The 26,428-nt window shown below is 59.1% G+C and overlaps 1 protein-coding gene across 1 annotated transcript in view; it reads left to right on the top strand.

The window, feature by feature from the left end:
- Positions 1 to 16,359, top strand: part of KIF21B (kinesin family member 21B) — a 38,765-nt gene extending 22,406 nt beyond the window's left edge. Inside the window, exons 11-35 of the mRNA XM_059830992.1 lie at positions 168 to 392; positions 692 to 773; positions 1,269 to 1,386; positions 1,673 to 1,864; positions 2,537 to 2,736; positions 2,914 to 3,021; positions 3,465 to 3,533; positions 3,929 to 4,158; positions 4,560 to 4,707; positions 4,804 to 4,998; positions 5,805 to 5,906; positions 6,044 to 6,209; positions 6,502 to 6,562; positions 6,888 to 6,945; positions 7,463 to 7,668; positions 8,155 to 8,229; positions 8,400 to 8,513; positions 9,199 to 9,237; positions 11,061 to 11,197; positions 11,507 to 11,687; positions 12,574 to 12,738; positions 13,284 to 13,401; positions 14,156 to 14,326; positions 14,813 to 15,012; positions 16,305 to 16,359. Coding sequence (XP_059686975.1) covers positions 168 to 392; positions 692 to 773; positions 1,269 to 1,386; positions 1,673 to 1,864; positions 2,537 to 2,736; positions 2,914 to 3,021; positions 3,465 to 3,533; positions 3,929 to 4,158; positions 4,560 to 4,707; positions 4,804 to 4,998; positions 5,805 to 5,906; positions 6,044 to 6,209; positions 6,502 to 6,562; positions 6,888 to 6,945; positions 7,463 to 7,668; positions 8,155 to 8,229; positions 8,400 to 8,513; positions 9,199 to 9,237; positions 11,061 to 11,197; positions 11,507 to 11,687; positions 12,574 to 12,738; positions 13,284 to 13,401; positions 14,156 to 14,326; positions 14,813 to 15,012; positions 16,305 to 16,359 — 3,415 coding nt within the window. The remainder of the gene's footprint in view (positions 1 to 167; positions 393 to 691; positions 774 to 1,268; positions 1,387 to 1,672; positions 1,865 to 2,536; positions 2,737 to 2,913; positions 3,022 to 3,464; positions 3,534 to 3,928; positions 4,159 to 4,559; positions 4,708 to 4,803; positions 4,999 to 5,804; positions 5,907 to 6,043; positions 6,210 to 6,501; positions 6,563 to 6,887; positions 6,946 to 7,462; positions 7,669 to 8,154; positions 8,230 to 8,399; positions 8,514 to 9,198; positions 9,238 to 11,060; positions 11,198 to 11,506; positions 11,688 to 12,573; positions 12,739 to 13,283; positions 13,402 to 14,155; positions 14,327 to 14,812; positions 15,013 to 16,304) is intronic.
- The last annotated feature ends 10,069 nt before the right edge of the window (positions 16,360 to 26,428 follow it).

The raw sequence follows: 26,428 nt of genomic DNA on the forward strand, positions 1-26,428 counted from the left end.
ATCCTGGGACCCTGTCTTGCAGCATCCTGACCTAACCCAATATGAATGAGAATGGCTTTGAGGTGACTCTGTCCCTGGCTTACACCACCCTAAAACCAGGCAAGATCCTCTCCTCCGGGAACAGTGGGTTGTCCCCTCTTTGATCACATCCTGTCTCCATTCCCTAGGACGAAGCTCCTGGAGAGTGAGTCCATGAACGAGTCTCTGCGTCGCAGCCTCTCGCGTGTCTCTGCCCGGCCCCCCTACTCCATGGGCTCGTCCCCAGCATCTGGCTTGGCTGGCCTGTGCAGCCCCGCTGCTCCGGTGGAGACGGAGGCCTCTGATGTCCTCCGACGGGCCAAGCAGGACCTGGAGCGCCTGAAAAAAAAAGAGAGGAGGCAGCAGAGGAAAAGGTGAAGGCAGCTGCTGTGCGATGATGGGAAGGGGGAGACAGCATGTCTGTCCTTGTGGGGTTGGGTATCGTGCTTCTTCCCCCATCCGTGCTAAAGCCAGAGCACCAAGACAAAGCCCAGACACCTGGGTTCCCCTCCCAGCACTGCCTTGCCCTTGGTCTCCTTTTCACCCACCATGCAATCCCAGACAGTGTTTTCCCCAAAGGGTCCAAAAGCAGGAGGCTAGGGGGGCCCCGGAAGGACCTGTCCCTGGGCTCCCCCACGCTGGGACTCACCAGCACCCCTCTGCTCTCCCCCAGCCCGGAGAAGGAAGCATTTAAGAAGCGGCAGAAGCTGCAGCAGGACAACGGGGAGGAGACAGATGAGAATGAGGTGGAAGAGGTGAGTGGACTTTGTGCTCATACCAAGAGGGATGTTTGGGTGTGGAGCATTGTCATTGCCCCACGTGGGAGAGGGACCAAGCCCATCCTGGCCCTGCAAGCAGGCTGGACGTGGGTTGTGGAGCCGAGGACTCCATGCTGGAGTAGGGGGGAGCTGGATGCTCCCCAGTCAGCCCCACTGTACAGCGAGGAGCCCACATCTTTTTGGGCTTGGTTCCAACAAGCAGGGGTGAACGGGGGTGGCCAATGCAGTGCTGCTCAGCTGGGAGCGGATGCATGTAAGGCTGGATGGGACACAGAGTTGCTCCTCTCAACAGTGTACGCTGGCAGTCCAGAAATGGTGCTGCAGCCCCTGGGCATCCTGTGTGGGAGGCTGAGGGCGTTGTGGGGGCTGCAGCCCATTGCAGTGGGGTGAGCTCAGGTTTGGAGGAGATAAGAGTTGCAGAGAGAAGGGCAAGGCTATGCTGGAAGCTGAGGTTAGGCACTCGTCTCTTAGGAGGAGGAGGAACAGGACGAGAGCGGCTGTGAGGAAGAGGATGGACGTGAGGATGAAGATGAGGACTCAGGCAGTGAAGAGAGCCTGGTGGACTCAGACTCAGATGCAGAGGAGAAGGGTAAAGTGCGGAGCTACGCATACAGCCCAGGGTATGGGGGTGCAGTTGCTGGTGTCTCCTGGCACTGAGGTGGTCCTGGGAAGGGAGAGTCCGCTGGGACACCCCGGCCATGTCTCCTCTGTGTTGCTGCAGGGAGTCTCCAATGCTCTTTGGGGTGCTGCCACCCCCTAGTGATGTAGGTTCCCATCGGCTCCCTCTGTCCCCTCCTTGTGCTGTGGGTCAGTGGGGCCATGGGAGCGATGCTCCCCCGTCTCTCCCAGCCTGACTGTCCCCCACCGGCCTCCAGCTGTGAATTTCCAGGCCGACCTGGCGGATCTGACTTGCGAGATAGAGATCAAGCAGAAGCTGATTGATGAGTTGGAGAACAGCCAGCGGCGTCTGCAGACCCTCAAGCACCAGTACGAGGAGAAGCTGATCCTGCTGCAGAACAAGATCCGTGACACACAGCTGGAGCGGGACCGGGTCCTGCAGAACCTCAGTGAGAACCACCTCACCCGTGGGATCCCATCCCCACAGCATCAGGCCCCAGTCCCTGCTCCTGTCCAGCTCGCTCAGAGCCAAAGCATCCACCTCCTGCATGCAATGCTGGCTCTGGTAGAGCTTTGCCATCCCCCTGCCTCTGCCTGAGGCCCTGGGACTCCCAAGACTCTGCTTGTCTTGCTGTGGGAGCAGGACTAGTCAGCTGAAGAGCTCCTGACCCCACTGGTGCTGGAGAGGTGGCTGGAAAGGACGGCAAGGCAAAGCCTCTTCTAGCCTTGAACATTGCTTCATGGGATGTGGGAACACTTGGGGAAACTGAGGTGCTGAGGGGCACATGAAGACCCCAAAGACCTAGTGGTGTAACTGATCTCTAGGCTCAGCAGGGCAGGATCACCCAAGCACATGGCTGTAGGTCTAGGTCTGCAGCTTCTCTCAGCCCAGTGACTGTGCTGTAACCCACTGTCCCCACCCTGTGCTGAGCCCGAACCCATCTCTTCCAGTGGGTGTCCCTAGACAGACCCCAGCCTGTGATGGGGTCAGAGCAGAGGGATGAGGGAGGGGTATGGCGGGATGGGGAGGGAGCAGTGCCTGGTGCCTCCAGATAGGGTGTGTAGGTGCAGGAGGAGCCTGGGGTGTGTGGCCATCGCAAGGCCTCTCCTTGCTTCCCCAGGCACCATGGAGTGCTACACAGAAGAGAAAGCCAACAAGATCAAAGCAGACTACGAGAAGCGGCTGAAAGAGATGAACCGGGACCTGCAGAAGCTCCAGGCAGCCCAGAAGGAGCATGCTCGCCTGCTCAAGAACCAGTCCCGCTACGAGCGGGAGCTGAGGAAGCTGCAGGCAGAGGTGGCTGAGATGAAGAAGGCAAAGGTACCTGGGACATGCCAGGGCGGGGAGGGCATCCCCTGGTCAAGGCTGGCTCCCTGCTCAGAAGCGATGTTTTCCACTCCTGGTGGCAAGTGCAGGACATCTGTCTGTCTGTCTGGTGCGTGGGTGCCCTGGGATAGTCGGGTGCCTGAACCGACACACAGTACCTTCCCATTCCAGGTTGCGCTGATGAAGCAGATGCGGGAGGAGCAGCAGCGAAGGCGGCTGGCAGAGACGAAGAGGAATCGTGAGATCGCACAGCTCAAGAAGGAGCAGCGCCGGCAGGAGGTGAGAGCCCAGCCTGCCTGCATGCCGCTGGGCATCCCTGTGCAGGAGGCGAACTGGGCTGGCTGGGGGTGGATGTTTGTCCTGCTCTGACACTCTGAGGCGCTCATAAATATCAGTCAGCGAAGCTCAGGGCCCCGTTGCACCCACGGCCTCGCCAGGGGCCTTGCAGCCCCAGTAGAGCACACCTGGCTGAATGGCTTCCAAGGGCTTCCCACAGCTCCCAGTGTGGTTGTGGGAGATGCTGTGAGCTCCCCGCCATGCTCCGGGGGTAATGTGCCATCCCCGAGGCTGGAAACCTGCTCACTGTTAAAAGCGGAAGTGAGACTGTTCATGCCAAAGTAACTGCTCCAAGCTTTGGTGGTGGGAGCCCTGGGACTGTGACCATTGCTGGGGTGTCTGGGCAGGACCCCAGGGGAGTCTCTCTCTCTCTCTCTCTCGTGCAGTTTCAGATCCGGGCTCTGGAGTCTCAAAAGCGGCAGCAGGAAATCGTGCTGCGGAGGAAAACCCAGGAGGTGAGGGGTGGGGTTGGGGTTTGCCTTCACATAGCCCCCAGCCCCCGTGGGGGTCCTGGCCCCAGCGCTTGGCTCAGAGACACCCCATCCTCTAGGCAGTGCCAGCTCTGGGAGCGGGTTTTCCAAAAGCATGGGAGGATTTTTACAGCTCAGTAACCAGATGGGAGATGGTTGCAGGCAGCAGAGGAATTGTCCATCTCCCAGAGCAGCTGAGCCCAGCGGCAGGGGGTGGGCTACAAGGGAGAAGGGGGAAACCCATGGGGCACAAATGGTCGCAGGGCTTCAGGTCTTCAGAGTTGCCGCTTTTGGTCCCATGGGGACCTGGGGCTGACGGCGACAGGTTTGGGTTGGGGATGTCCATCTGACACCCTCTCCTTTGTCCCTCCTCTGGGTAGGTATCAGCGCTGCGCCGTCTCGCCAAGCCCATGTCAGACCGGGTCGCGGGCAGGACGAGCCAGAAGCCAGCCATGCTGGACTCCGGTGCAGAGGTCTCAGCCAGCACCACCTCCTCCGAGCCAGAGTCCGGTGCTCGCTCTGTCTCCAGCATCGTGCGCCAGTGGAACAGAAAAATCAACAACTTCCTGGGAGACCCCTCATCCTCCGTGAATGGGGCTCGGCCTGCCAGGTCAGGGCAGGGGATGCATGGACTGGTGATAAGGCATCCCAGAACTCCCATGTCTGGCTTTTGGCTGATGGCGGAGGTTGAACGCCAGCTTCTTATTGTGCAATTGGCCCGTGTTAAACCACCAACCCAGTGACAGGCTATGCTGGCAGCACGTGACTGACTGTCACCTGAGCTTGAGCCCAGTGCTGGCCTTCCACAAGTGTTAAATGCCACTTCACAAACCCTGCTGGGCTCATCTCTTGTCCCTCTCTTTGCTAAGGGATGATGGAAAAGTTGAACAATCCAGAAATGATGCAGATGCCTCCTCTGCTCCTGGCCAGCCAGAGCCCAGGCATCCTTTTGGGGTAAGCACAGCTTTCCAGGCCTGTCACCCATGTGCCTCTTCTCACCTCTGGCTGTAGGAAGAAGTTCCCCAAGAAGGGGGCGAGCCAGACCTTCAGCAAAGCTGCCCGCCTCAAGTGGCAATCACTGGAGCGGCGCATCTTCGACATCGTCATGCAGAGGATGACCATCGTCAACCTGGAGGCTGACATGGAGCGGCTCATCAAGGTGATGGTGGCGCTGGGCCAGAGAGGGCTGGGTGGTGGGTGCAGGGCAGGGGGACAGCCATGCCAACAGTGCCAATCCCCCTCCCTTTTCCCCCAGAAACGTGAGGAGCTGGCACTGCTGCAGGAAGCGTTGCTGGGCAAGAGGGCGAAACTGCAGGCAGAGAGCCCCAAGGAGCAGAAGGGTCTGCAGGAGCTGAACGAGGAGATCGAGGTGCTGGGGGCCAACATTGACTACATCAACGACAGCATTTCCGACTGCCAGGCCACCATCATGCAGATTGAGGAGACCAAGGTGGGTGGCTGGACTGGGCCTAGCTGGCAGGAGGAGAGCAGGAGTATCACTGGGAGGCGAGGGTGTCCTTGTCTGAGTCGTGCCACACACTCTGTGGGGGTGCATCCGCAGTCACTTCTCATTAGGTGATTAATTGTGGAGGGTAGTGCTGCCAGGTCCTTGCACATCCATGGACAGGCTGCTGGTGCCCTGTGCCCTGCCACCGTGGGACATAGGGAAACTGCAGCCCGCATCCTGCCTGTGTGGCTGGTGGTCACTTGTCCCCATGGGATTTTCATGTACTGGAAACATCCTGGGGAGGATTGACTTTTTTCCAGCAGAAACCCTGCAGGTTTTGTGTCCGGTTTAGACACTGGGCACGCTGCAGAGACGATGTGCGGCTCCCGGCTCCCCTCTAGCGGCTGCAGCCTGGGCTGGAGGCTGTGTGCTGTCCCCAGCTTGTCCCCGGCTGTCACCTAGATTGGCAGTGAAGAAAGGTCTGTTGTTAATTCACACTAGCCTTTGGGCCGGCGGCCTGATCTGGTGTGGATTCGGGTGAGGCTGGTGTCTGCAGATTAGTGTCTAATTAGGTGTTGGCACCAGTATTCCTGTAGCAACACAGAAGCCCTTCAGGTTGCGTTGGCCACCTCCATGGCCGGATCTCCCTGGTAGCCACTTGGGTAGACTGAGGAGAGTGAGTGTCAGGACTGGGCAGTGCTGGCAGGGGGGTGGAAGTGCTGTGCTGGCCGCGGTGCCTGTTCTGCCCGTTGCATGTGCAGCAGCAAAGGTCCCCCACTGCATCCAACACCCATCCCTCCACATTTCAGGAGGAGCTGGACTCCACGGACACCTCGGTGGTGATCAGCTCCTGCTCCCTGGCCGAAGCCCGGCTCCTGCTGGACAACTTCCTGAAGGCCTCCATCGACAAGGTGTGGGGCCAAGCCGGGATCTGGACGCATGACAGCGTTTCCTGCAGCTGGGGAGGGGAGCAGGGTGCCAGGGTGGGGACCTGGTGGAGGGGAGCCGGGACACCCATCTGAGACCCGGCATGGGTGTCCTTCCCCAGGGCCTGCAGGTGGCACAGAAGGAAGCCCAGATCCGCCTGCTGGAGGGGCGCCTGCGGCAGACAGACGTGACTGGCTCCTCACAGAACCACGCCATCCTGGATGCCCTACGGGAGAAGGCCGAGTCGCACCCCGAGCTGCAGGCCCTGATCCACAATGTCCAGCAAGGTGGGACCCAGGGCTGGCGCATCCTTGGGATGGGCGTGCTGCCTGTGGGGTGAGGTGCCCACACGTGCCAGCCCCCCAAGAAGCACCTGGAGGTGCCACGGCAGGGACCAGCATGCCCAGGGCTGCTCTGAGGGTGATTCTGGGTGGGGATGTGTGCTCCGGCCACCACACAACAGGGATGAGGACCGCCCCCCCAGCTGCCAGGGCTGCCCCCTCCGCCTCCGGTTCAGATGGGGCTCGGCACAATGGGGTCCCCTCTGCACTGCTGATGTGCTGTCTCCCTCCTGCACAGAGAACGGCTACACCAGCACGGACGAGGAGGTCTCAGAGTTCAGCCTGGCTTCAGATGGGAGGTGAGTGTGCAGCCCAGCCCTGCCTGAGCTGGTGGTGGCTGGGGAGGACAGGGGTGGGATGGGATGTCTGGTGCCACCCACGGGACCTCACAGATGGACACAGATGAACAAAGCCCCACCTAAGCTTTCCTGTGGTACCCAGCCCTTGGGGAGGGGAGCAGAGATGTCTCTTCGACACCAGCAGGAAGTGAAGACCAGGTCATTGCTTGGAGAAGGGGTGCTGGGCAGGAGGGGGTGACCCAAGGAGTCTGGTAGGCCAGTGGCAACTGGCTCTCTGAAAGGAGTTTGTCACTGAAGATCCATCTCTGCTCCCATCTCCTTGCAGCATCTCTCAGTCTTTCACCATGAAGGGCTCAGCAAGCCAGGATGACTTCAAGTTCAAGGTTAGTTGGCCTTTCCATGTGGCCCCGTCACAGGGACAGGGAGGAGGGATGGAGGGGCATGTTGTTCAGCAATGCTCCAGGACTCTGCTCCGTAGTCTCACCCTTGGAAAGCCAGGCTTGGCATAAAGCAGTATGGCTGGTCTCTAGGTGGGGTCAGCTCTAGGCAAGTGGGAGCCCAGGCCTTCTGGTCCTGTGGTGCTCTGAAGCACCAGAGACTCGGGAAGCATCCACCACACCAGCCAATACCCTCCAGATGTGAGTGGACACCAAGGAGGTCCCTGTGCAGTGCTGCATCCATTGTGGGCAAAGGTGGAGGAGAGCCCGTTGTTCTGCACAGGCTGTCACATTTGCTTAGACTATGGAGAGCTGGCACTGTGATGGGCATTGCAGCACGATGCAGGGGGAACTCAACTTCCTGTGGCCAGACAGCACGAGCTGCTCCACCCCACAGCTCTCTGGCTGCTGCTGCTGTCCTACCCCTGTGCTGCCTGTGCCTGAGCCCTCTGCCCTGCTCTAGGGAGAGCCCAAGCTCTCGGGGCAGATGAAGGCAGTGTCAGCTGAGTGTCTAGGACCCACGCTGGACGTCTCCACCAAGAACATCACCAAGTCCTTGGCATCCCTCATGGAGATCAAAGAGGATGGGATCAGCTTCTCTATCAGAGACCCCTATTACAAGGAGAAGGTGTCACGCACCATCAGCCTGCCCACGCGAGGAAGCACCTTGTGAGCATGGGGTGATGGGTCACTGGGCACTGGGAGGCTCGTGGAGGCATGGGTCAGCAGGTGGGAAGCTGTGCCTTGGCAGTGGAGTTGCAGAGCAGTGAGGGTGAGACCAATTCCGCATCTATCCAGGCTTGTCTGCAGCAAACAGTGGTGGATTTCTCCAGCAGGCCTTGGAAAGTGTCTAGGAGTATGTTGGTATCCTCTGCAGATGGAGAGATGGGTATTCCAGGAGGGGGGAAAGAAGGGGGGTGTGCGAGGGCCCCCGGCTTGCTGCCCTTGGTTATCAGCCTTCTTGGAGGCTTCTTGGGTTCCCAAAAGCCTCCGTGCCCATGGGATGACTCGAGGCGTCCTCTGATCTTGTGATTGTGACTCCAGGGCAGCCCAACTTCTCCTTTGCCCTGCTGGGGAAGGACATGAGTGTTCAGCATGGAGGGATCCCAGCAAGGGGGCGCAGGCACCCACAGTGCTCTGTTTCACTTGCTTTAGTCCCAGGCAATCTCGTGGCTCGGACACTTCACCTCTGACAAGGAGGAAATCCTATGACCGTGGGCAACCTGCCAGGTGAGCTTGGGAGCTGTGGAAATGGCAACATGGGCAGGGAGAGGCTGGGTAGCCCAGACAAGTGGGGAGAGATGCTGGCTGGGCCAGCTCTTGCTGGGCCCTGGTGTGCCAGGCAGCTGCCAGGTGAGCAATTCCCAAGTCATGTGTCCCTCTAATCCTTCCTGGCTCAGGCCTCCAGATGTTGGCTTCACGCCTCCCTCATCCCCACCCACCCGTCCACGCAACGACCGCAATGTCTTCTCTCGTCTCACGAGCAACCAGAGCCAGGGGTCTGCCTTGGATAAGTAAGTCCTGGTGGGTGGGGAGGGTCTGAGTGAGAGGGACCCATGCCATAATAGCAAATGGCATGTACCAGGTCCCACGGTGAGGTGTAGGATCACAAGACCTGGGTTGGCTCCAGCCAGCCTCCTGCCACCATTTTCGCTCCCTGCTCCACTCCATGAGGGAGCAGATGCTCTGCAAGGGCCATGCTGGACCTGTGCCCTGTCCTGCCTGTTGTGTGTCCCCTCCAAGCTGGCCGCTTGCAGGAGCTTGCAGTCCTGGCCTCTGGCTAAGCCTTACTTGGAGACACGGCGGTGCCAGACTTGAACCACTGGAAAAGGCTATGGAGCAGGATGGGGTGAGGCGGGATGGGGGCTCGCAGGAAGCTGACGGACCGGCACCAACCCACAAATGCTGCTCCAGCCTCCCCCTGCAACAGGTTGGGCAGCTGCCCTTGTCTCGGAGCATTGCTAGCAGTGCTGACGTTCCCTGATGGAGACCTGTTGTCTGATCCTCACATGCTCTCCTGCTCCTCTGCCCTCTCCCCTGGTTCTCCACGTGTGCTTCTCTTTCTCCCTCTCTCCCCTCCCCCTTCTCTCTGTCCTACACTGGCTTGGATGCAATAACAATCCTCCATCTCTGACTCCTCTGCTGCCTCTTCTAGCCTGGGTTTTCTCTCCCATAATCCTGCTAATTTTCTGCCCCTAGGTCTGATGACAGCGATTCCTCTGTCTCGGAGGTGCTGAGGTATAGACAACTTTCTATTTATTATCCCTTCCTCCTCACCTCCTCCTTCTCTCTGTCTCACGAGTCTGCTCTCCCTTGTCCCTGCATGCTCCACCTGCACCTTGCTGCTCTTCCCAACCTCCTAGTTTGTGTGTGCTGTCCCCTCCTGGCATGCCACCTCTAGTGTCTGACACTGTCCCCTCGGTTGCGAGTTTGAACCATTTCTGCTCTGATCAGCCCTTGGAAACGTGGCGCTGGGCTCACCTACGGGCACTGGCTGTTTTGGGGCGGCAGCATGTTCTGCTCCATCTCTGACGGGCTCTTGTCAGCATGATGCCACCATGTCCCATCCCATCCCCCAGCTCTCCAGCAGGACGGTGTGATGCTGGGGAAAGGGGCAAGCAACCCTGGGCACTACCATAGTGTCCTTCTTGCAAGCGTCTTCCAGGCAAATATCTCCAGGTGCTCCCCACACCTGGTTGTGCTTCCCTGGTCCTGGGTTGTGGTGCAGAGCTCCACCTTGGGGTTAAGGTGCTCCTGGCCTTGTCCCATTGTACCCTCTTGCCTATGGAAGTTTCCCAACACAAGGGCCACCTTTCCCCCATCCTTTAGGAACATCAGCCCTCCAGCACCCAGGTGTCCCTTCACATTGCCCATGCCCTGAGTTCCCACAGGTGCCCAGTCACTGGGGAGGTGGCACCAGACATATCCGTGGTGCGTCACCTTGGGCAGTTTGCAGTCAGGCAGCAGCCAAAGTCCATCAAGAACATCTCACCCTGGGAAGCCGAGATTTCCATTTAGGTTCAGTGTCACCTCGAGACTGGTAGAAACACCAGGGGACAGGGGAGGGCTGTTTAATTTGAGTTTGTAAGTAAGTGCAGTGCTAACTGAGAAAGAAAGATCACAGGCATGTGATTGCCCAACCCAAGTTAATGAGCCTGTGTTTGTCCTCATGACTAATACAAATCTTACGTGGCTTCGGGCCTGCCCTTCTCCAGCTCTGTGCCTCAGTTTCCCTGCCTGTAAGAAGAGACTAGCACAAGCCAGGGCCCCACAGATGTGAGGAGGCTGTGCTTTGGGATGCCAGCTGGGAAGAGCTGTTGGTGGCCATGCACTCTAGGGTCTGGAAGGGTAGGGCTGTTGGTCCTCAGCACCCTGACCACTGCTAAAGTGGAGGGGATTGGCAGATGCTGTGTCCAGAGGGACAGGCAGCAGGTGTCCCTTGGAGGAAGGTTTGGCAGGGACAGGTCCTCCCCCACCCAGAGCCAGTGGTGGGTGCAGAGCTTCCACAGCCATTGCAACAAGGACGCTGGGTGCAAATGCCGGTGCTGTCCTTTGTCATCCTTGTACCTTTATGTAAAGGAGCAGGGCCCTATCTCTGAATGTCACCAGCCACAGACTGACAGCCTCCAAGTAACTGGGGTGCTGGATATTGGTAGCCTGAAACATTTATCCCAGCAGAGCTTCAGGCTGGAGAAGGTGCAGTTTGTCCCAAACTGACCTGAGGACCCATGAGCTGGGTCTCCTGGCTCCTTCGGTCTGTGCTGGCCAGGTCTGAGAGGTTCAGCAGGAGAGCGGAGGCGACTGGGCAGCCCCTCCTTTCCCAGTCTGTATTGCTGGCACAGAGGCAGTAGACAGGGGCTGCTCCTGGGGAGATTCCCAGGGTTTCCATGAAGACCTGTGCTCAGACATGCCAGGTTCAGACTGAGGGGCCCATCGTGCTGCCAGGCAGTGGGAGATGCTTGGGGTGAGGCAGCTCTTGCTCTCCCATGCTCCTGGGACTGTGTAGCACGGTGCCTTTCCACACACAGCCCACCATGCTTGTTCTTTCTTTCCCACGCAAGGGGCATCATTAACCCCGTGGGTGGCACCAAGAATGCCCGAACAGCCCCGCTGCAATGCGTCTCTGTGGCAGAAGGACACACCAAGCCTGTGCTCTGCCTGGATGCCACCGACGAGCTGCTTTTCACTGGGTCCAAAGGTGCGTGATGGACAGAGAGGACGTGGGGGTTGCTGGCCTGCAGACACTACGTGCAGGTCGGCACGGGGGAATACATGAAGTGCCAGGCACCATGGGGATGGTTCCTCGTGGGCCTCTCTCCTGTTCTCAGTGTTGAGCCTTGCCCTGCACTGCCCCGGTGCTGGGGCTGGCTGGCTCCTTTCCTCTGGCTCTGTGGGGGGGGGGAGGCAATGCTCAGAAGGGGTATTGCCCCCAAGCCACCACGCCCTTGGAGGGACTCCCCGCCTCCCCCTGAGCCTGACACTCTTGGGCACATTCCTCCTTCTGCAGACCGGAGCTGCAAAATGTGGAACCTGGTGACGGGCCAAGAAATTGCTTCCCTCAAGGGTCACCCAAACAACGTGGTTTCCATCAAGTACTGCAGCCACACGGGGCTGGTGTTCACCGTGTCCACGTCATACATCAAAGTGTGGGACATCCGGGACTCGGCCCGGTGCATCCGCACCCTCACGTATGTGGCAGGCGGGGACCCTGGGCACTCTGGGCATCTCTGGCTTTGCAGAAGCTATTCCCAGGACCTACTGGGGCTGGGGACAGGGCCAAGTACCAGCTGCTTTAGTGCCAGTTTGCAGCGCTGCATCCTTAGGGAACAGGGAGGATGGGAGAGAGCCTGGGGTGAGGGGACCCCGTGGGGACCTCCTGCAGTGAAGGCTCAGGGTAAAGAGCTTTGAAGAAATTTGCAGCTACTTCTGGGCATGGCCAAGAGAGCTTGCAGCTCCGTAGAGGAGGCATAGCCCCTAAAAGCATTGTGGCTGAGCAAATCAAAGGCTCTCCAGTGGGAAACTCAGATCTTTATGAGGAGTTTGAGGACCAGAAAGGAGCATGGGACAGGCTGTAGCTGTGGTCTGCCAGTCTGGAGCAGGGCCCAAATGTTAGGAGAGTATGGCAGGCCAGGGTTACTAGCTTACTCCAGCATAGAGCTCCTTTCTCCGTCCAGCCTCAGCTCATCTACATTGGCCTGAAGGTGCCTCTCCCTTGGCGCAGAGGCCAAACACCTCTGCCTTCCTGTGCTGACTGCCAGCACTAGCCAGCTCTTCCTGCAGGAAGCAAAGAGGAATGGGAAGAGAGAAGAGCAGCCCTCAAATGGAAACCAGGGCAGGATGCTCCATCTCATGCACACACCTGACATCCTCGGCTCCTTCTGCAAGCAGGGCACTGGCCTAGGGGACAGAGGTCTCGTTGATCCCACTGTGGCCAGAGAGACAGTGATACCTCTAGGGCCTTTCCCCAGTGTGGGACCCACCTGTGTCAGCCCAGAGCCAACAGCCCCAGCTCAGTGGGGCCTTGGTGGCTCTGATCTCTGCTCATCCTCCCCCCTTGACCTCTCTCTCTCTCAGATCTTCTGGACAGGTGATCTCTGGGGATGCGTGTGCTGGGACCACCACCCGCACTGTCACCAGTGTGCAGGGGGAGCACCAGATCAACCAGATTGCCCTCAACCCCACTGGCACCATGCTCTACGCTGCCACTGGTAACTCTGTCCGCATCTGGGAGCTGAGCAGGTGAGGGGTAGTGCTGGGATGGGCAGGACAGCTTATGGATGCCAAGTGGACATGGTTTCCTCAGAGGGGCCTGAAATTACTCCCCCCAGGGAAAGTGAAAGCTTTTTTAGCAATGGAAGTTGCCTGGAATAAGAACTTTCAGGACCCTTTCCTATGGGACCTGAGGGGTGATGAGCAGCAATGGAGCTACTTGGGGTGGGGGGGTTTGTCCGTGAGTTGGGCAGAGCTTAGGAGAAGGGGAAAGACATGTGGGATGAGCAGCAGTACCTCCCTGATTTTGCCCTTGCCCCCCTCCCTGCCAGATGGGCACTGGGCTGCTGATCTCTTGCTGCAGCCTAGGCTCTGTAGCCGGATGCTGACATGCCCCGAAGCTGCCTTCCTCCCCCAGCATCCCTAGGAAGAGGGGTGTCCCTGCTCACAATCCCCCAAAGGGAACAACCCCTACTGGGGGGCTTCAGGGCTGTGGGGGTCTCTTCCTGGGAGAGCCCCTTGGAGGAGCTTCGGCACCCAGGAAGGGGCTGGCTGACCCATGTTATTGAATTCAGGTTGCAGCCCATCGGGAAGCTGAGTGGCCACATCGGGCCTGTGATGTGTCTCACGGTAAACCAGACGGCGAGCAACCATGACCTGGTGGTCACAGGCTCCAAAGATCACTACGTCAAGGTACTCTCCTCCTTGGAGAGCAGAGCCCTGTGTCCCATAGGGAAGTACAGATGTTGGCAACCCCTAAGGTCTCTTCTCTCCCCCTGAAATCTGAGCCCAGACTCAGTTTTCACCTCTGCATGTGAGGTTTTTGCATATCTCCTCACCCCAAATCTTGCCTTTTGCTTGGTCCACAATACAAATGCACCTTTGGAGGTGGGTTTGCATTTCTGTTATACTTGGGGTCTGTGGCTGGTACTTGCATGTTATGCCTGACCCAGATTAGCAGCTTGCCCTGTTCTGCTCGATTCTCCTCCCCAATACAGATGTTTCACACCTGCTCATGCACAGCTCCAGGACAGCAAGAGCTTGCCCCTTCCTTTTAGGTTTTTGCTGGTTTTTAGCAGGTTGAATTGGAGCTGGCACCAGGGGAGTGAAGATGGTTGGTGAGATGATGAGGGAGGCAAGGATCCCACTCTTCTGACAGCTGCAAGCTGTTAGCTTGGCTCATGGAGGTGTGTGAAAGCTCACCATGAGTAAAATGCAGCAGAATGGGGGCTGTCTTTGGTGGCAGACCTCATCTGATGGTGGCAAGACCCCTGGAGAGACCTCAGCCCCAAAAAAGCCTCCAATGGCCAGTGCCCACTCCCCTTTCCAGCATCACTCTGAGTGTCCTGAGCCTAGAAAACAGAGAGTGATGGCCAAGTTCACCAAGAGAGGGTCACCTCTGTTTCCAGTACTATCTGGGGTCTTTCACCCACTATTTTTCCCCCAGGTGTTTGAGATTGCTGAGGGCATGGTGGGCAATATTGGCCCTACTCACAACTTTGAGCCCCCTCACTACGACGGCATCGAGTGCCTGGCCATCCAGGGAGACATCCTCTTCAGCGGCTCCAGGGACAATGGCATAAAGAAGTGGGATCTGGAGCAGCAGGAACTTATCCAGGTCTGGAGGGGACCATACAGCACAGGTCCTCGGGTTAACATGGGGCAGAGGAGTATTGCTGCTGTGAGTTTGGGGGGACCTTTTTTCAGGGACCTGGTGCCAGTGTCCTGCACTGGGCTAATCAGGGAGGGCACTCCCATTCCTGGGAATCTGGCAGTGTATGTGCAAGGTGGCTCTGACCCCCATAAGTTTGTGCTGTAGGGCACTCAGGATTGCCAGCTCCCCGTGGCACACAGGCTGCATCTTCAATTGCAGTGCCAGGTGTTGTGTTCTGCTCTGAAGACAGGATTGTTGTCTCCTGTCCAGGGGACAAACCAAGCCCTGACTTTTGAATCCATCCCCTTGGCCTCCTAACTTTGCATCACTAGCCCCACGATCCAGATCAGCCCCAGGGTGACAGTGAGGATCTGAGCCTCCCAGGTTGGGTGCACAAGGGTGCTGCAGATGAGGTTGGTCATGATCTCCACTCTGTGCTTGTACCTACAGCAAATCCCCAATGCCCACAAAGACTGGGTTTGTGCCCTGGCCTTCATCCCCGGCCGCCCCATGGTGCTGAGTGCCTGCCGAGGAGGCGTGATCAAAGTCTGGAACGTGGATACCTTTACCCCGGTTGGGGAGATCAAAGGGCACGACAGCCCCATCAATGCCATCTGCACCAACTCAAAGCACATCTTCACTGCCTCCAGGTGAGCCCTGGGCTTTCTGCTCCCCAGAGTCCCCGGGAGGTGGGAGAGCCCTGGGTTGAACTGTCACCCCCGGGCCTGGGTGGGTTTGTGCTGAGTGGACAGGGAGCAGGGAGGGAGGGAAGGGGGAAGTCTCGCGTCTTTCTAGTCCCTCCACTCCTTCATCTCATCTTGCCCACCTTAGCCTGCCCCATGACACGGCCTGCCCACTGCAGTGCCAAGAGCTATTCCCCTGGCCGTCCCCTGCCCATGCTCCGGTAACGCCCCGGGTTATCCCCCATGCAGGGACCCCTCTCCCCCGGGGCTGGGCATCCTCTGCTGCTCTCGGGGAGCTCTTTGGCAGCAAGACTGATATCCTCTTTTCGACCATGTCCCTTTTCTCCCTTCCTTTTTCTCTGTCTCTCTCTGTTTCGCCTCCTCCCCACCTCCCATCTGTGCCACAGTGACTGCCGGGTAAAGTTATGGAATTACGTGCCTGGGCTCACCCCTTGCCTTCCACGACGCGTCCTTGCCATAAAGGGCCGTGCTACTAGTCTGCCTTGACCCTCCTGCTCTTTCTGACTCTCCTGCTCATGCACTCTTCTGTCTTTCCTTTTCTCTTTCTCTCCATCTCTTTCTTCTTCTGTCTTTCTCTCTGTTGCTTGCTTTTGCTCCTCTCTTTCTCTTTTTCTTTCTTTCTCTCTGGTCTGAGCTGCTTCTTCACGGTATGAAACTATTTTGCGTTTTTCCCCACTTGATAAATCTTTGCTAGAAGTGACTTGCCCCTTTGTCCCAGCCATACCCCTGCGTTGTTTTGGTTTGCTCTTTTTTTTTTTTTTTTCTCTTGCCGAGTGCCCACATCTACTGTGGCAGCTCCATGGAAGCCGTGGCCTGCCTGCACTCTTGCATGGATGGTGGGGTGGGAGTCAGCAGCCACCCCTGAAGCAGCCTCTGCCCTGGGGAGACCAAGCACATCAGCTCCCTGCGGCATCACTGCTTTGACCTAGTTAGAGCTCATTCAAGGGGTACAGGAGTCCTGTTGTCGGGGTTAGCCCTGGAGGTCACCATTTCCCTTTGTCCCCAATTGCTGCCAGTGGGGTGAGCTGGAGGCTGAGCCCCATTGGGCCTGCCTGCTCCCCAAAACAGATTGGGCAACCTCCTGCCAAGAGAAAAGGGCCTGGAAGTCTTGTGGGCTGCATGCTGCCATGGGCTGGGGGTGGGGAGCGTTTCTCCTCGCAGTGCCTCTCCGCAGCGTGTCTGTGGGGCTCCTGCGGGAACCCCTGGGTCACGCTGTCCCTCTCACCTTTGTTTCTCAGCGACTTGACAGTGAAGCTCTGGAGTGGGAGGAGGTTACCCGCGGGGTCGAACTAGGAACTGCAAAAAGACTGGAAGACATGACAGGAGGGTGAAGGTCGGGCTACCTCTCCCTTGATAGCAAGACCCCATCATCTACAGGAGCTTGGCCCAGGGATAGGGATTTCTTTGTGCCTGACTCAACAGGGTGGACGATGTCCCATCTGGTACTTTGAGCACTGCCAGCTCCTGTGAGGAGGCAGCTCCGTGGGGCACCATCAGCTCCACCTTCCCTCCTGCTGTGGTTTCTTGATGGTTTTCCAGTGACCAGGAAATGTTTCGTCTCTCTTCTCACCCACCCTGCTGCAACGCCTGCCGGGACTTCTGGGGGTCAGAGCTCCTTGGCTCCTTCTCAGAGGCACCCAATTCCCTCCTGCCACCGTGGGCTCATGTGACCTCCACCGTGACGTGCTGCTTCTGTTGCTGTTGGCTCCAGGGCTGGTTCCTGCAGGAGTCTTTCTCCACTCCACAGCCACAAGGACATTTGGTGTCTGCTGGCCAGGACCATAGCATAGAGGGGCTGCTGCTTTGGAGACATTACTTATGGGACAGCCCCTCTGCTGTGGGGGGTCTGCAGAAGGATTTCCAGCTAGTCCCATGATTCCCCATCCTCTGTCTACCTGTCCCCAGCGATTGGAGGTGTGCACCTTTAAGCTCCTTTGCCATGTCCCAGCTCTGGAGGCACAGCAAGATTGGGAGGCTCTCCATCAGGCAACTTGAGACAAACCCTCTGCAGTTCCCTTCTCCAAACACCAGTTGTAAACTCAGCTGACCCATGGGTCTTGGTCTTTTCCCCATGTGCCCATCCTGCTCTGCAGTGGGGAAGAGAAGGGCTGCTTAGCCCTCCTCTCGACACCTTGACCCTCAGCAGGGGTTTTGTGGTGGGTTCCTGCAGTGTGTTAACCCCCTTGAGATGGAGAAATGAAGCCGAGGCTGGATTTGTCACCCCCGCCCCTGTTGGCCCATCTTTTTTTGCCACCACTGGGAGCTGGAAGCTTTAACTCCTTCCCTCAGGCTCTGCTGTCAGCCTTCTACCAGGGAGGGGGCTAGCTCAGGTTTGGCCCATCAGCCACCATGGATCCTGGAGCCAGAGGGGGCCCAGCAAGGCACGGAGCAGCGGAGGACAGGCCAGGATGGAGTTGGCTGTGCCTGGAGCGGGGTGAGGAAGGGGTTGCACACGCCGGTCTTGCACAAGTCCCCTGATTCACCCCACACGTGAAGAACAATCCTGCAGTGGATCATCTTGCACAATCCAACCTCCATGAAAGGCTGGGGCCTCCGTCCAGGAGTGTGTCCTCAAGGACGCAGCTTCTCCAGGCTCTCTCCTCCCTCTCTCCTGTGCAAGGGGCTGGTCTCACACTGGAGCTTTCCTCCATCTCTCTTGTGGTCTGTTGGACCATTCCCTTCACCATCCTGTCCTGGGCCAGGCAGGGCTTCTCGCAGGATGGCCGAGGAGACCCCAGGAGTGGTGCTCTTCCTTCACATGCTCTCACTTCCCCTCTGCCACAGAAGAAGCAGTGTTTGAACTCAAATTTAAGGATTTCTCCATGTGATCCCACCAGCACTGAACTGGGATCTCAGAGACCAGGGGCTCTTGGACCTGCCCCATAAAGCACAGACCATTTTCCCTCTGCTTTCTCCAACCATAGTGACTTGTGGACCAGCCCCAGGTCATTTGCCACCAGCCCTTGTTAAAACCATTCTGGGTGGAGCCTGGGAATTCCTCCACATCCTGAAAGGCAAGAGCATCTCTATTGATTTGATGGGGATTTTTTGCCTTTTGGGGGGAAAAAACCCATCCTGCTGCCTTGTATTGGTGGAGGGCATGATGGCATGTGTGGGTGTGACCCTGCCCAGGTCAGTGACCGGTCCCTCGTGATTGTGGCCAAGCCCTGCACAGCCCGGGGACCAGCAGCTTCATCGAGGCGAGGAGCCCTCCTGCCATGGCTGGTAGAGAAGTGGTGCCAGTGCTGGCAGCTCTGGGCTGTGAGCCCTGCGGGACTGGAGGGGGCAAACAAAAATGCATGGGGCACTGCGGCCACCAGAGTAATGCACAGATGTGGGGACTGGAGGAGGTGTTAACCTCCAGACCTGTCTTGGAGAGGCTTTCCCTGCTCATTCCTCAGCCTGTTTAACCTTTGCTTGGCCAAAGGGGGGGGGGGGGGGGGGGGTGTTTGACTGTTTGTAGCCAGGTGTACCATGTGCATCGGTGTCTGCACCAAGATCTGCCAGTGCCTGACCTGAAACCTCTCGCTGCTCCCTGCTGAAGTCAATGGAGGGACCTGCTCTTGGGAGGCTTGGGGTCAGACCTGCCTTGCCTTTCGCCACTAGTTTCTTCCTGTGTGTAGGCTGCGAATGCCTGCTTTATTTCCCAGGGCTGAGTGGCCCGTCCTGGATGATGCTGAGCCTCCATCTCGCTGCTACATCAGCAGCACGTTGAGGGGGCTTCAAGGCTTTCACAGCCAGCAGGTGGAGGGAGCTGGATACTGCAGCACAGCAGCAAGTGTCCGGAGAGAGGGGGGTCTTTGAAGCGAGGGGTGACTGTGATCCTGTAGCTCTGTGTGTGTGTGTGTGTGTACATCTTAGTATCTGTGTGTGTTGGTATTTCCCATGCAGGAGAGCGTTTCTCGGGTATTGATCTGGTTTAGCTACCTCATGGTGCAAGCTGGGTGCTCTCGTCATTGGATTTCATTTTGGGGATGGGGTGGGGATTTTGTGTTTTTAGATTTGTTTTCTTCTCTTAATTATTGTTATGGTTTTGACACTTGAATTTGTCCTGGGGACACGTGGCCTCACCCCCACCCCGCTGCATGTCTGAGCCGCCCCTCGTGTCCCCCTCCCTGTCTCCTCCTGGGCAGTGCAGCAGGACCAGCATCTTGCTCTGCCCTGTGCTCCCAGCTCTCTTCTTTGCAGTGGGATCCTCCAGTTGAGTCGCAACACTGAGATTTTGCTCCCATTGCTGGTGGGATGCTTGGACTGAGGCTCAGCATTGTTGCTGTTATTGGGTTGATTTGCAGCCTGGAAGTGGTCCCTTTTGTCCCTTTGAAGGGTGGAAAGGGACCTCTGAAAGCTCAGCTCAGCCTGTATTCCTGCCTCTGCTCTCACAGATACTTGCTGTGGATGCAGTGAAGCCCTTCTTGTCTGGGAAATGTCCATGCGAAGCACATAGCTGGAATGGGCTAGTCCTAGTCCCGGTTTTCCAGAGCCTGCTGTAATTCGGTGGCAGCCTGGAGCAGCAGGGAACTGGTGCTGTAAAAGCCTCTGTCCAGGGTCAGGACAGTCTGTGAGAGAAGCTGGTTGTCCTGGGTGATGTTTGATTTTTTTTTTTTTTTTTTTTTTTTTTTTCACCCCCAAAACACAGTTGAATCCAGAGCCTGTCCCAGGCACTGGAGATAAACCAGGGTAACCCTGGAGCCCCCAGATTATGCCCTACTCAGGGCTGGGGAGCCGACACAGGGCCATACCCCACTCCCCTGGCACAATGGGGTTTGGGAAGGGGCTCACAGCTCTGAGCCACACTGTCAGTTTGGAGGGGGCAGGTTCCCCAAATGCTATAAAGCACAAGGTCCCTACATGCAGGTGGTCTAGCAAGGGTGGCCCCTTGGACTCTGGTCCTTCAGACTTCAGACTGGGGCTGTGGGCCTGGACAGCCACGGTGGAGGTGTGGCTAGGGATGAGGGTAAGGGCTGTTTGCCTGCCGGAGGAAGCAAGTGAGCTGTTCCATCCTTTTGCACTGTGCTAGGGTGCTCCCCTGGGCTCAGGACTTGCACTGCTGCCTAGCTTAAGTCCCTTCTTGTGGTCTCTGAGCCCATCTGGCAGTCCCTCCATTGCAGGGGCAGTTTGGAGCTGCCTTCACACCATGCACCTCGTTTTGCTTTGCCCTTGGGTGCCTTGGTTTGTGCCAAGGGCATGATGATACCTGCAGTCCAGGGAGGTCCTTCCATTCACAGGGTGATGCTTTTGTCCCTGGGCCCTGACTCTTGCTCCATGGGTCTCTTCCACCAGCACACAGGGGCCAGCTCCAGCCTCGGCTGAGGGTGTAGTGCTGGCCCAGAGCTGAGCTTTGCACACACAGGGTGGAAATGACTCAGGAGCCCAAAAGCACTGGGCCTCTAAACCACTGTGAGCCCACCCAGGGAGCCTGGGCACTGCCCCCTCCCTGGCACCCACAGCTCTTGTGGCACAAAAGGACAGGCTGGCGGTGGGTCTCTCAGTCTGGCCAGCTGCGAGGAGCTGGAGCACCACAGTCCTGTCCCCACAGGTACATTGTTCCTCCCCAGCACCTCCAAGCATGGCTGCTTTGGGGTCTCGGATGCTGCCTCCTGCCTTGGTGCTGCAGAACCAGTGCCTGCTCCCCAGGGTGCTCTCCCAGTGCCCCTGTCCCAGTCCTTCCCCTGTCCTATGCTGGATGGGGTCCAGGTACAATCCCTGCAGAGCACAGGGCTCCCAGTTGCTTTTCAGCAAGCTCACTGGAGCTCTGCTCCGTCCTGCAGCCTGCACACCCTCCCTGCTTCCCCTTCACCCTCCGGGAGGGAGCCCAGCACAGCCCAGACCCCCCACGCCCTGTCCTGGCCTCCTGGGCCTCACCCCCAGAAAAGCACAGCCCTTGCGCCTTCCTCCTGCCCCTGGGCACTTGTCCTCTCATCCATAACAGCTCTGCCCTTGGTACCTGCCAGCTGTTCTGCATCCCCCACAACTTGGGACCACCCAGTACCCTCTGGTCCAGCCCTGCGGCAGGGCTTGGGCAGCTGCAGCGTCGCGTCACCTGCTCCGTCACCCTTTCCCGCTGCACAAGTATCGCAAATAGCAGGTGCCTTTTCTTGCTCAGAGCTGTTTTCTAGAGGCCAACTCTTGTGAAGGCTTTTTTTTCTCTGCTGGGTCGTGCAGCCCAGCCCATCGGTCTAGGTTTGTCAGAGGACAAGGCGTGTACATATATTTTATACCTCGATGTGTTCCTGTAAATAGTGTAAGTTATTTCAGTCTGATGATGTACATGTTTTTTTCAATGGCTGTGTTGTTCCTTGCCTTTTTGTCTTCACAAATAAAATGTACTGAAATGAAGTGACGGAGCAGAGATGGCTTTGAAGAGGGGAAGAGCACAGCTGGGAGCCACCCATCCCATCCTGATGCACCTGGCAAAGGTGCTGGGGAAAAGGCTGGGCGAACTGGTGCTGCTACAGCCCTTCTGGCCCTACCCTGTATTTTGAGAAGGTGACCTGCATCCTTACAGGCACAAGAGTCCTCGGGCGGGCAGAGCAGATGTCATTGCTCTGGGGGGAAACAAGGGGCTGAGGTGGAGGAAGCACAGACCTGGCAGGGCTGGCTCTGCCCCTCTCTGCTGGTGAGGAGGAAGAGGGGAGGAAGGGGGCCAACCGGGCAGGCCTAAGCCAGAGTGGCAGCCGCAGAAGTCAGAGCATCCCCAGCCCTGCAGCATCGCATCACCCCCCCCCCGAGGGGTCCCCAAGCTGGCCGGCCCTGGCTCTGCGGAAGGGCGCTGCGGGGCAGGGGCTCGGGTGCCTCCTGCCCGCGGTGGTTGCCCACAGCCCTGCCCGGTCGCACACCCCTCAGGGCAGCCGGCTCTCCTGGGGCTGGGGTCCTGGGGGCCCCGGGCTCCCTGGGGGCCCCGGGCGCCCGCCCATCCCACGCTGGGGAGCCGCCTGGCTGGCTGCGGGGAGCGGTGGCCTTGGGGACAGCCGGCAGGTGGCAGCCCCGGCTGCGGGACCGCGGTGCCCGGGGCTCGGCAGAGCTGCTGGAGCGGGGGGCAGCGGGGTCCCCCCGGGCTGCCCAGGTGGGGATGCTGGGGTGGGGGATGCAGGTGCGGCAGGGAGGCGACCCCGGTGCCAGCGTGTGGTGCCCGCTGAGCGCCCAGAGGTGACCGATGCTGGCACCAGCCTGTGCCCCGCAAGACGCTGGGCAGCCAACCTGCCCCAGCCCCAGGTGCTGCAGGGCGGGGAGGGGGGCAGCAAGCTGTAGCCCCAACTCCTCAGGGCAGGGCCTCAGCCCCAGCAACCTCCACTTTCTCTTTCCCAGCCAGCCAGCACTGGTTAAACTGGTCGGACGGAGCAGCTGAGCAGGGAGCTGCCAGCCATGGGCTGTGCCCGCACCGACCACCCCGGATGCGGTTCCTCCTGGCACACACCCTGCTGCCCGCGTCAGGCACCCCACACCCTGCTGCCGCCGCAGGGTGAGAGCTGGGCCCCCCCAGCCCTGGGCTTAAAACACACCTTGCAGTGCTCGTCCTGACAGCGGTGCCAGTCTGGCCCTAACAATGTCTCTGGAGGGCTGGTGGTGCCCAAGAGCCATACCAGTCCCCAGCACCGTGTCCTGTGTAACCTTCAGCCTGTGTCATGGCTTATCCAAGTGTGAGCCTCTGTACCCACAGCCACACCACGGTGCTGCCAGGGAAAACAGGATCTGTGGGGCAACAAAGATGGGGGCATCAGGGGCCCAATTACCCCTGGCAGGGCAGATGACATCAAAAGCATCTCCTCCCACCTGGTGTCCCAGCCACTCACTGCACCAGTGACACCTTTTCTTGCCAGCCCACGTGTCACCAACTCACTCCAAACTCATGACCACCTCTTCCTCGCTGCAGCAAGACGCCAAGCCTGGGCTGGCAGCACCCTGTGCCATGCTCCCCCCACGACTGAAGGTGCCCTGGGAGCTCAGACCAGCAGCAAGGGACAGCGGGGACACATCCCTGGGAGCCACCTGCTCTGGTGATGAGATTGTGGCAGCCCGCTGCCACCCATCTCCAGGATCAAGGAGGAGTTGCACCGAGCCCATCAGTGCTGCGGCTGCTCCTCAGCATGGGCACCATCCAGCAGCTTGCTGCTGCCCTGTGGCTCTGGGGAGGGCATGGGGACACCCCAGAAAAGGCTTATGCTCTCCCATGCTCCCGGCACAGTGTCTCAGCATCTCCAGGGAGTGTCCCCCACTGTGATCTTCTTCCCACGGCCCATTATAGGGCCTGGATTGTGGCACATTTGTTGGGCAGATGGGCAGGAAGGCCAGTTCTCCAAGTCAGTAAAGCCGGAGGGTGCCTGGAGGGTGTTGGGGAGGATTGCTCAGGCCCGCTGGCCTCCTGGCTGCCAAACACAAGGGGAAGGAAGGGGGCAGGCTGGGCCCCAGGAGGACCCAGAGGGCTCCCAGCATGTCAGGAACACGTAGGGGGCTGTGGGGTGTCACCCACTGAGGGCACCTCTCCCATCGGTGGCATAGCCCGGGTGCATGGACTGACCACGGCACTTCCCTGGGGTCTGCTGTGGGTCTGCAGAGAAGGGAGACCTGGGAAAGGGGATGCTCAGTGTGGTCCATGGCAGAAAGCCCCATCAGGCCTATGATCAGATCCCCCGGTGCAGGGGGAGAGTTGTGGGTGGGCTGGGCAGGGCTTGGGCAGGAGACTCCTAAATGCTACATGCCTTTCCCATCACCCCTTGGCCTGTGGCCCAGGGCACGGTGCAGAGCTGTCATGTCCCACTCTGCTCCAGAGACACCTGCATTTCAGCAGTGGGTGGAAAAAGCTTCCCCAGGGGCAGGTTTCTAACCACAAACACTGGAAGCCCAGCCGGGCAGCCAGGTCCCCGGGCACAGTGGAGCCCTGGGCTCAGCTCCCGGCTGAATGCAGGCTTAAGGCTCCATGTCTGCCCAGCACCGGTGTTTTCCCCGGTGGTCTTGGCTTGCCCCGTGGCAGCAATGGCAGGGGCTGCTCCCAGGTGTGGGGTCATCCCTGTGCTCTGTGGGATGCTGTGCCAGGAAACAAAAGGGCCTGGCAGCACCTAGCACTCGTGACTGTGCCGCGGAGGAATGAAGCTGGGGCAGGTGATCAGCTAGCGTGACCTGGTGCCTCCTGGCTGGCACGCTGGCCCTGCCTGCCCCGGGGCCACAGCACAGCACGGCAGGCCAGGGTGACGTGACAAGGGAGATGGGGCACACAGACACCCTGCCCTTGCTAGCCCATGGGCCAAGGTAGAGCATCCATGTTTGTGACAGTCTGTCACCACCTTGTCACAGGAGCTGGTTTGCTGCCAGGTACAGGTCTGAAGTAACAAGAACCTAGAGGTGCCTGTGTGATGCCAGGGTCTGCCCTGCTCACACAGTGCCCTGGGTTTGTGCCAGCCCATGTGCGGCATGGATGTGGCTGGCTCGGCAAAGTACCAGCACCAGGCAAATGGGTGCCAAGTTGTTGGCTTGGACTGGCCTGGGGCTCCTCTGCCAGCACATGGCTAAAAACAGCACGAACATATCCAGACAGGGTCCCAAGAACCCCTGCCCAAGAGCCAGAGGGGCAGAAAGTAATCCCCCAAATGCATTCCACAACCCTGCCTTGCCCCTTGGCATGTGTCCCTGTTGAGTGTACATGTATGCCTGTGCCAGGCACTTGTGAAATGGCAGGGAATGGGCTGTCACAGCTCTGCAGCCTGTCACAGAGCTCCCCCCAGGCAAAAGTCGACCCATCCTACCCGAGAGCAGTAATACTCAGGCACCTGCCTGGTCTCTGCTCCACCCCCACACAGACCATCCATCCCCACTTGAGTCTTGCTGCCTGGCTTGGTTACTGGCTCCTTCCTCTCCTTTTGGGAGAAGCTGTGCCTGTGCCAGACCAGGGAGCGACCAAGCCTGTGCTCCAAATGTGGCCAAGGCACCCATGCAAGCACCTGCTCGGTACGAGGGCTGGGCTGCCCTGCCCTCCCGAGCAGGGAGACGCCACAGGGCCGGGTGGGCGCCCAGGGCAGCGTTCCCGGCCCCTTTGCCGTGGGCAGAGCCCCAGGGAGGGATGCGCAGCCCCTGGGGCCCGCTCCAGCCCTGCTGGGTGTGTTTGCTTGGCAGCGGGAGCCAAGTGAACCTGCAGCTGCAAGCAAACAAACACGAGCCAGGCAAACGGCAGCGAAGAAAACACCTCGCGAAGCCGGTGTGGGTGAAACTCTGGGCACCGGCAGGGCAAAGGCTCTGACAATGATTAAACTGGCCAACCCAGATTTCCCGGCAAGGCAGCGCTGGGCTGGGACCCGGTGGTTCATATTATGCAAATCACCTGGATCTGGGAGCATGAACGTTTCGGGCTGGAATTCCCCTCGGGCCGCCAGATCGCATTACGCCGCCCGTGCTATAAAAGAGGAGACGCAGGCAGGGCTTGCCCATCGGCACCAGCCTTCCCGGGCCCATGAGCAGTGGCTAGCGGCCGGGCAGGGCGCGCTCCGTCTCCCCTCACTGCTCTCTGGATTAGCTGCCGCTCCCAGGATTGCCGTCACAGAAGGTACCAAAGCTTTTTCGTCTGGGGCCTGTTGACATCTCCCAGCCCTGGACGGCTGCTTTGCTCTCCTCCCTGTGCATCTTCACTCTCGCCGGGGGATTCGCTTGGTCTTTTCTCGCTGCACGCCTGTTCTCCCACTGCAGCTGCCAGCCCTTTCGGGGGGGCCAGCGAAACGGCGGTCTGGAGGGGCCCCCCTCCGGCCCCCAGGTTTTGTCAAGCGAACAGCAAGATTTGGCTTTTCCACAAGGGCCGGGCAGTGGCTTGGTCCCCTCCTGGCTGCAGAGTTACTGGGATGTGCTTCTTGCAACTGGTTGAGAGGACCGGAGCTGCTGGCACTGGAGTCCCTGCAGTGGGCAGTGGGGCAGCGGGCTGTGCCAGCCCAAGCACTGCTGTGCTGTGGGGCTGGGGGAGCGCTCAACAGCTGAGTGCCCTCCAATGCCCATCCCCATGGAGGGGCTGTGCAACACCATTCTCTGCGAGCCACCTGCTTGCTGTCCCTTTGTACTGGCTGCCAGCAGGGCTGGTGAGGCCAGGCTGCTGGGGACAAGGATCTTCTGCAAGCACGGTGATGGTGACGCTGTGTCCCTGTTTGCTCCGGCTCAGCCTCCCTCCCTCCCGGCCCCCAGGGCGGTGGTGAGTCAGGCCCCAGCCCCGGCCGGCGGGTGCTGGGTGGTTGTTTCTGCACAAGTGACCTGAGAGGTGACGATGGGTGGGGGGGAGGGGAGAGCCCGGCCTCACCCAGCCCAGTCCCGGGGGTGCTGCGGGTGCTGTGGGCTCCGGTACCCCTGCCTCCACGGGGCCGGGGCTCACTGTTGTCTTTCGGCACAGAGCTTG

This window comes from Gavia stellata, chromosome 30 (genome assembly GCF_030936135.1).
Source record: "Gavia stellata isolate bGavSte3 chromosome 30, bGavSte3.hap2, whole genome shotgun sequence".
NCBI lineage: Eukaryota > Metazoa > Chordata > Aves > Gaviiformes > Gaviidae > Gavia > Gavia stellata.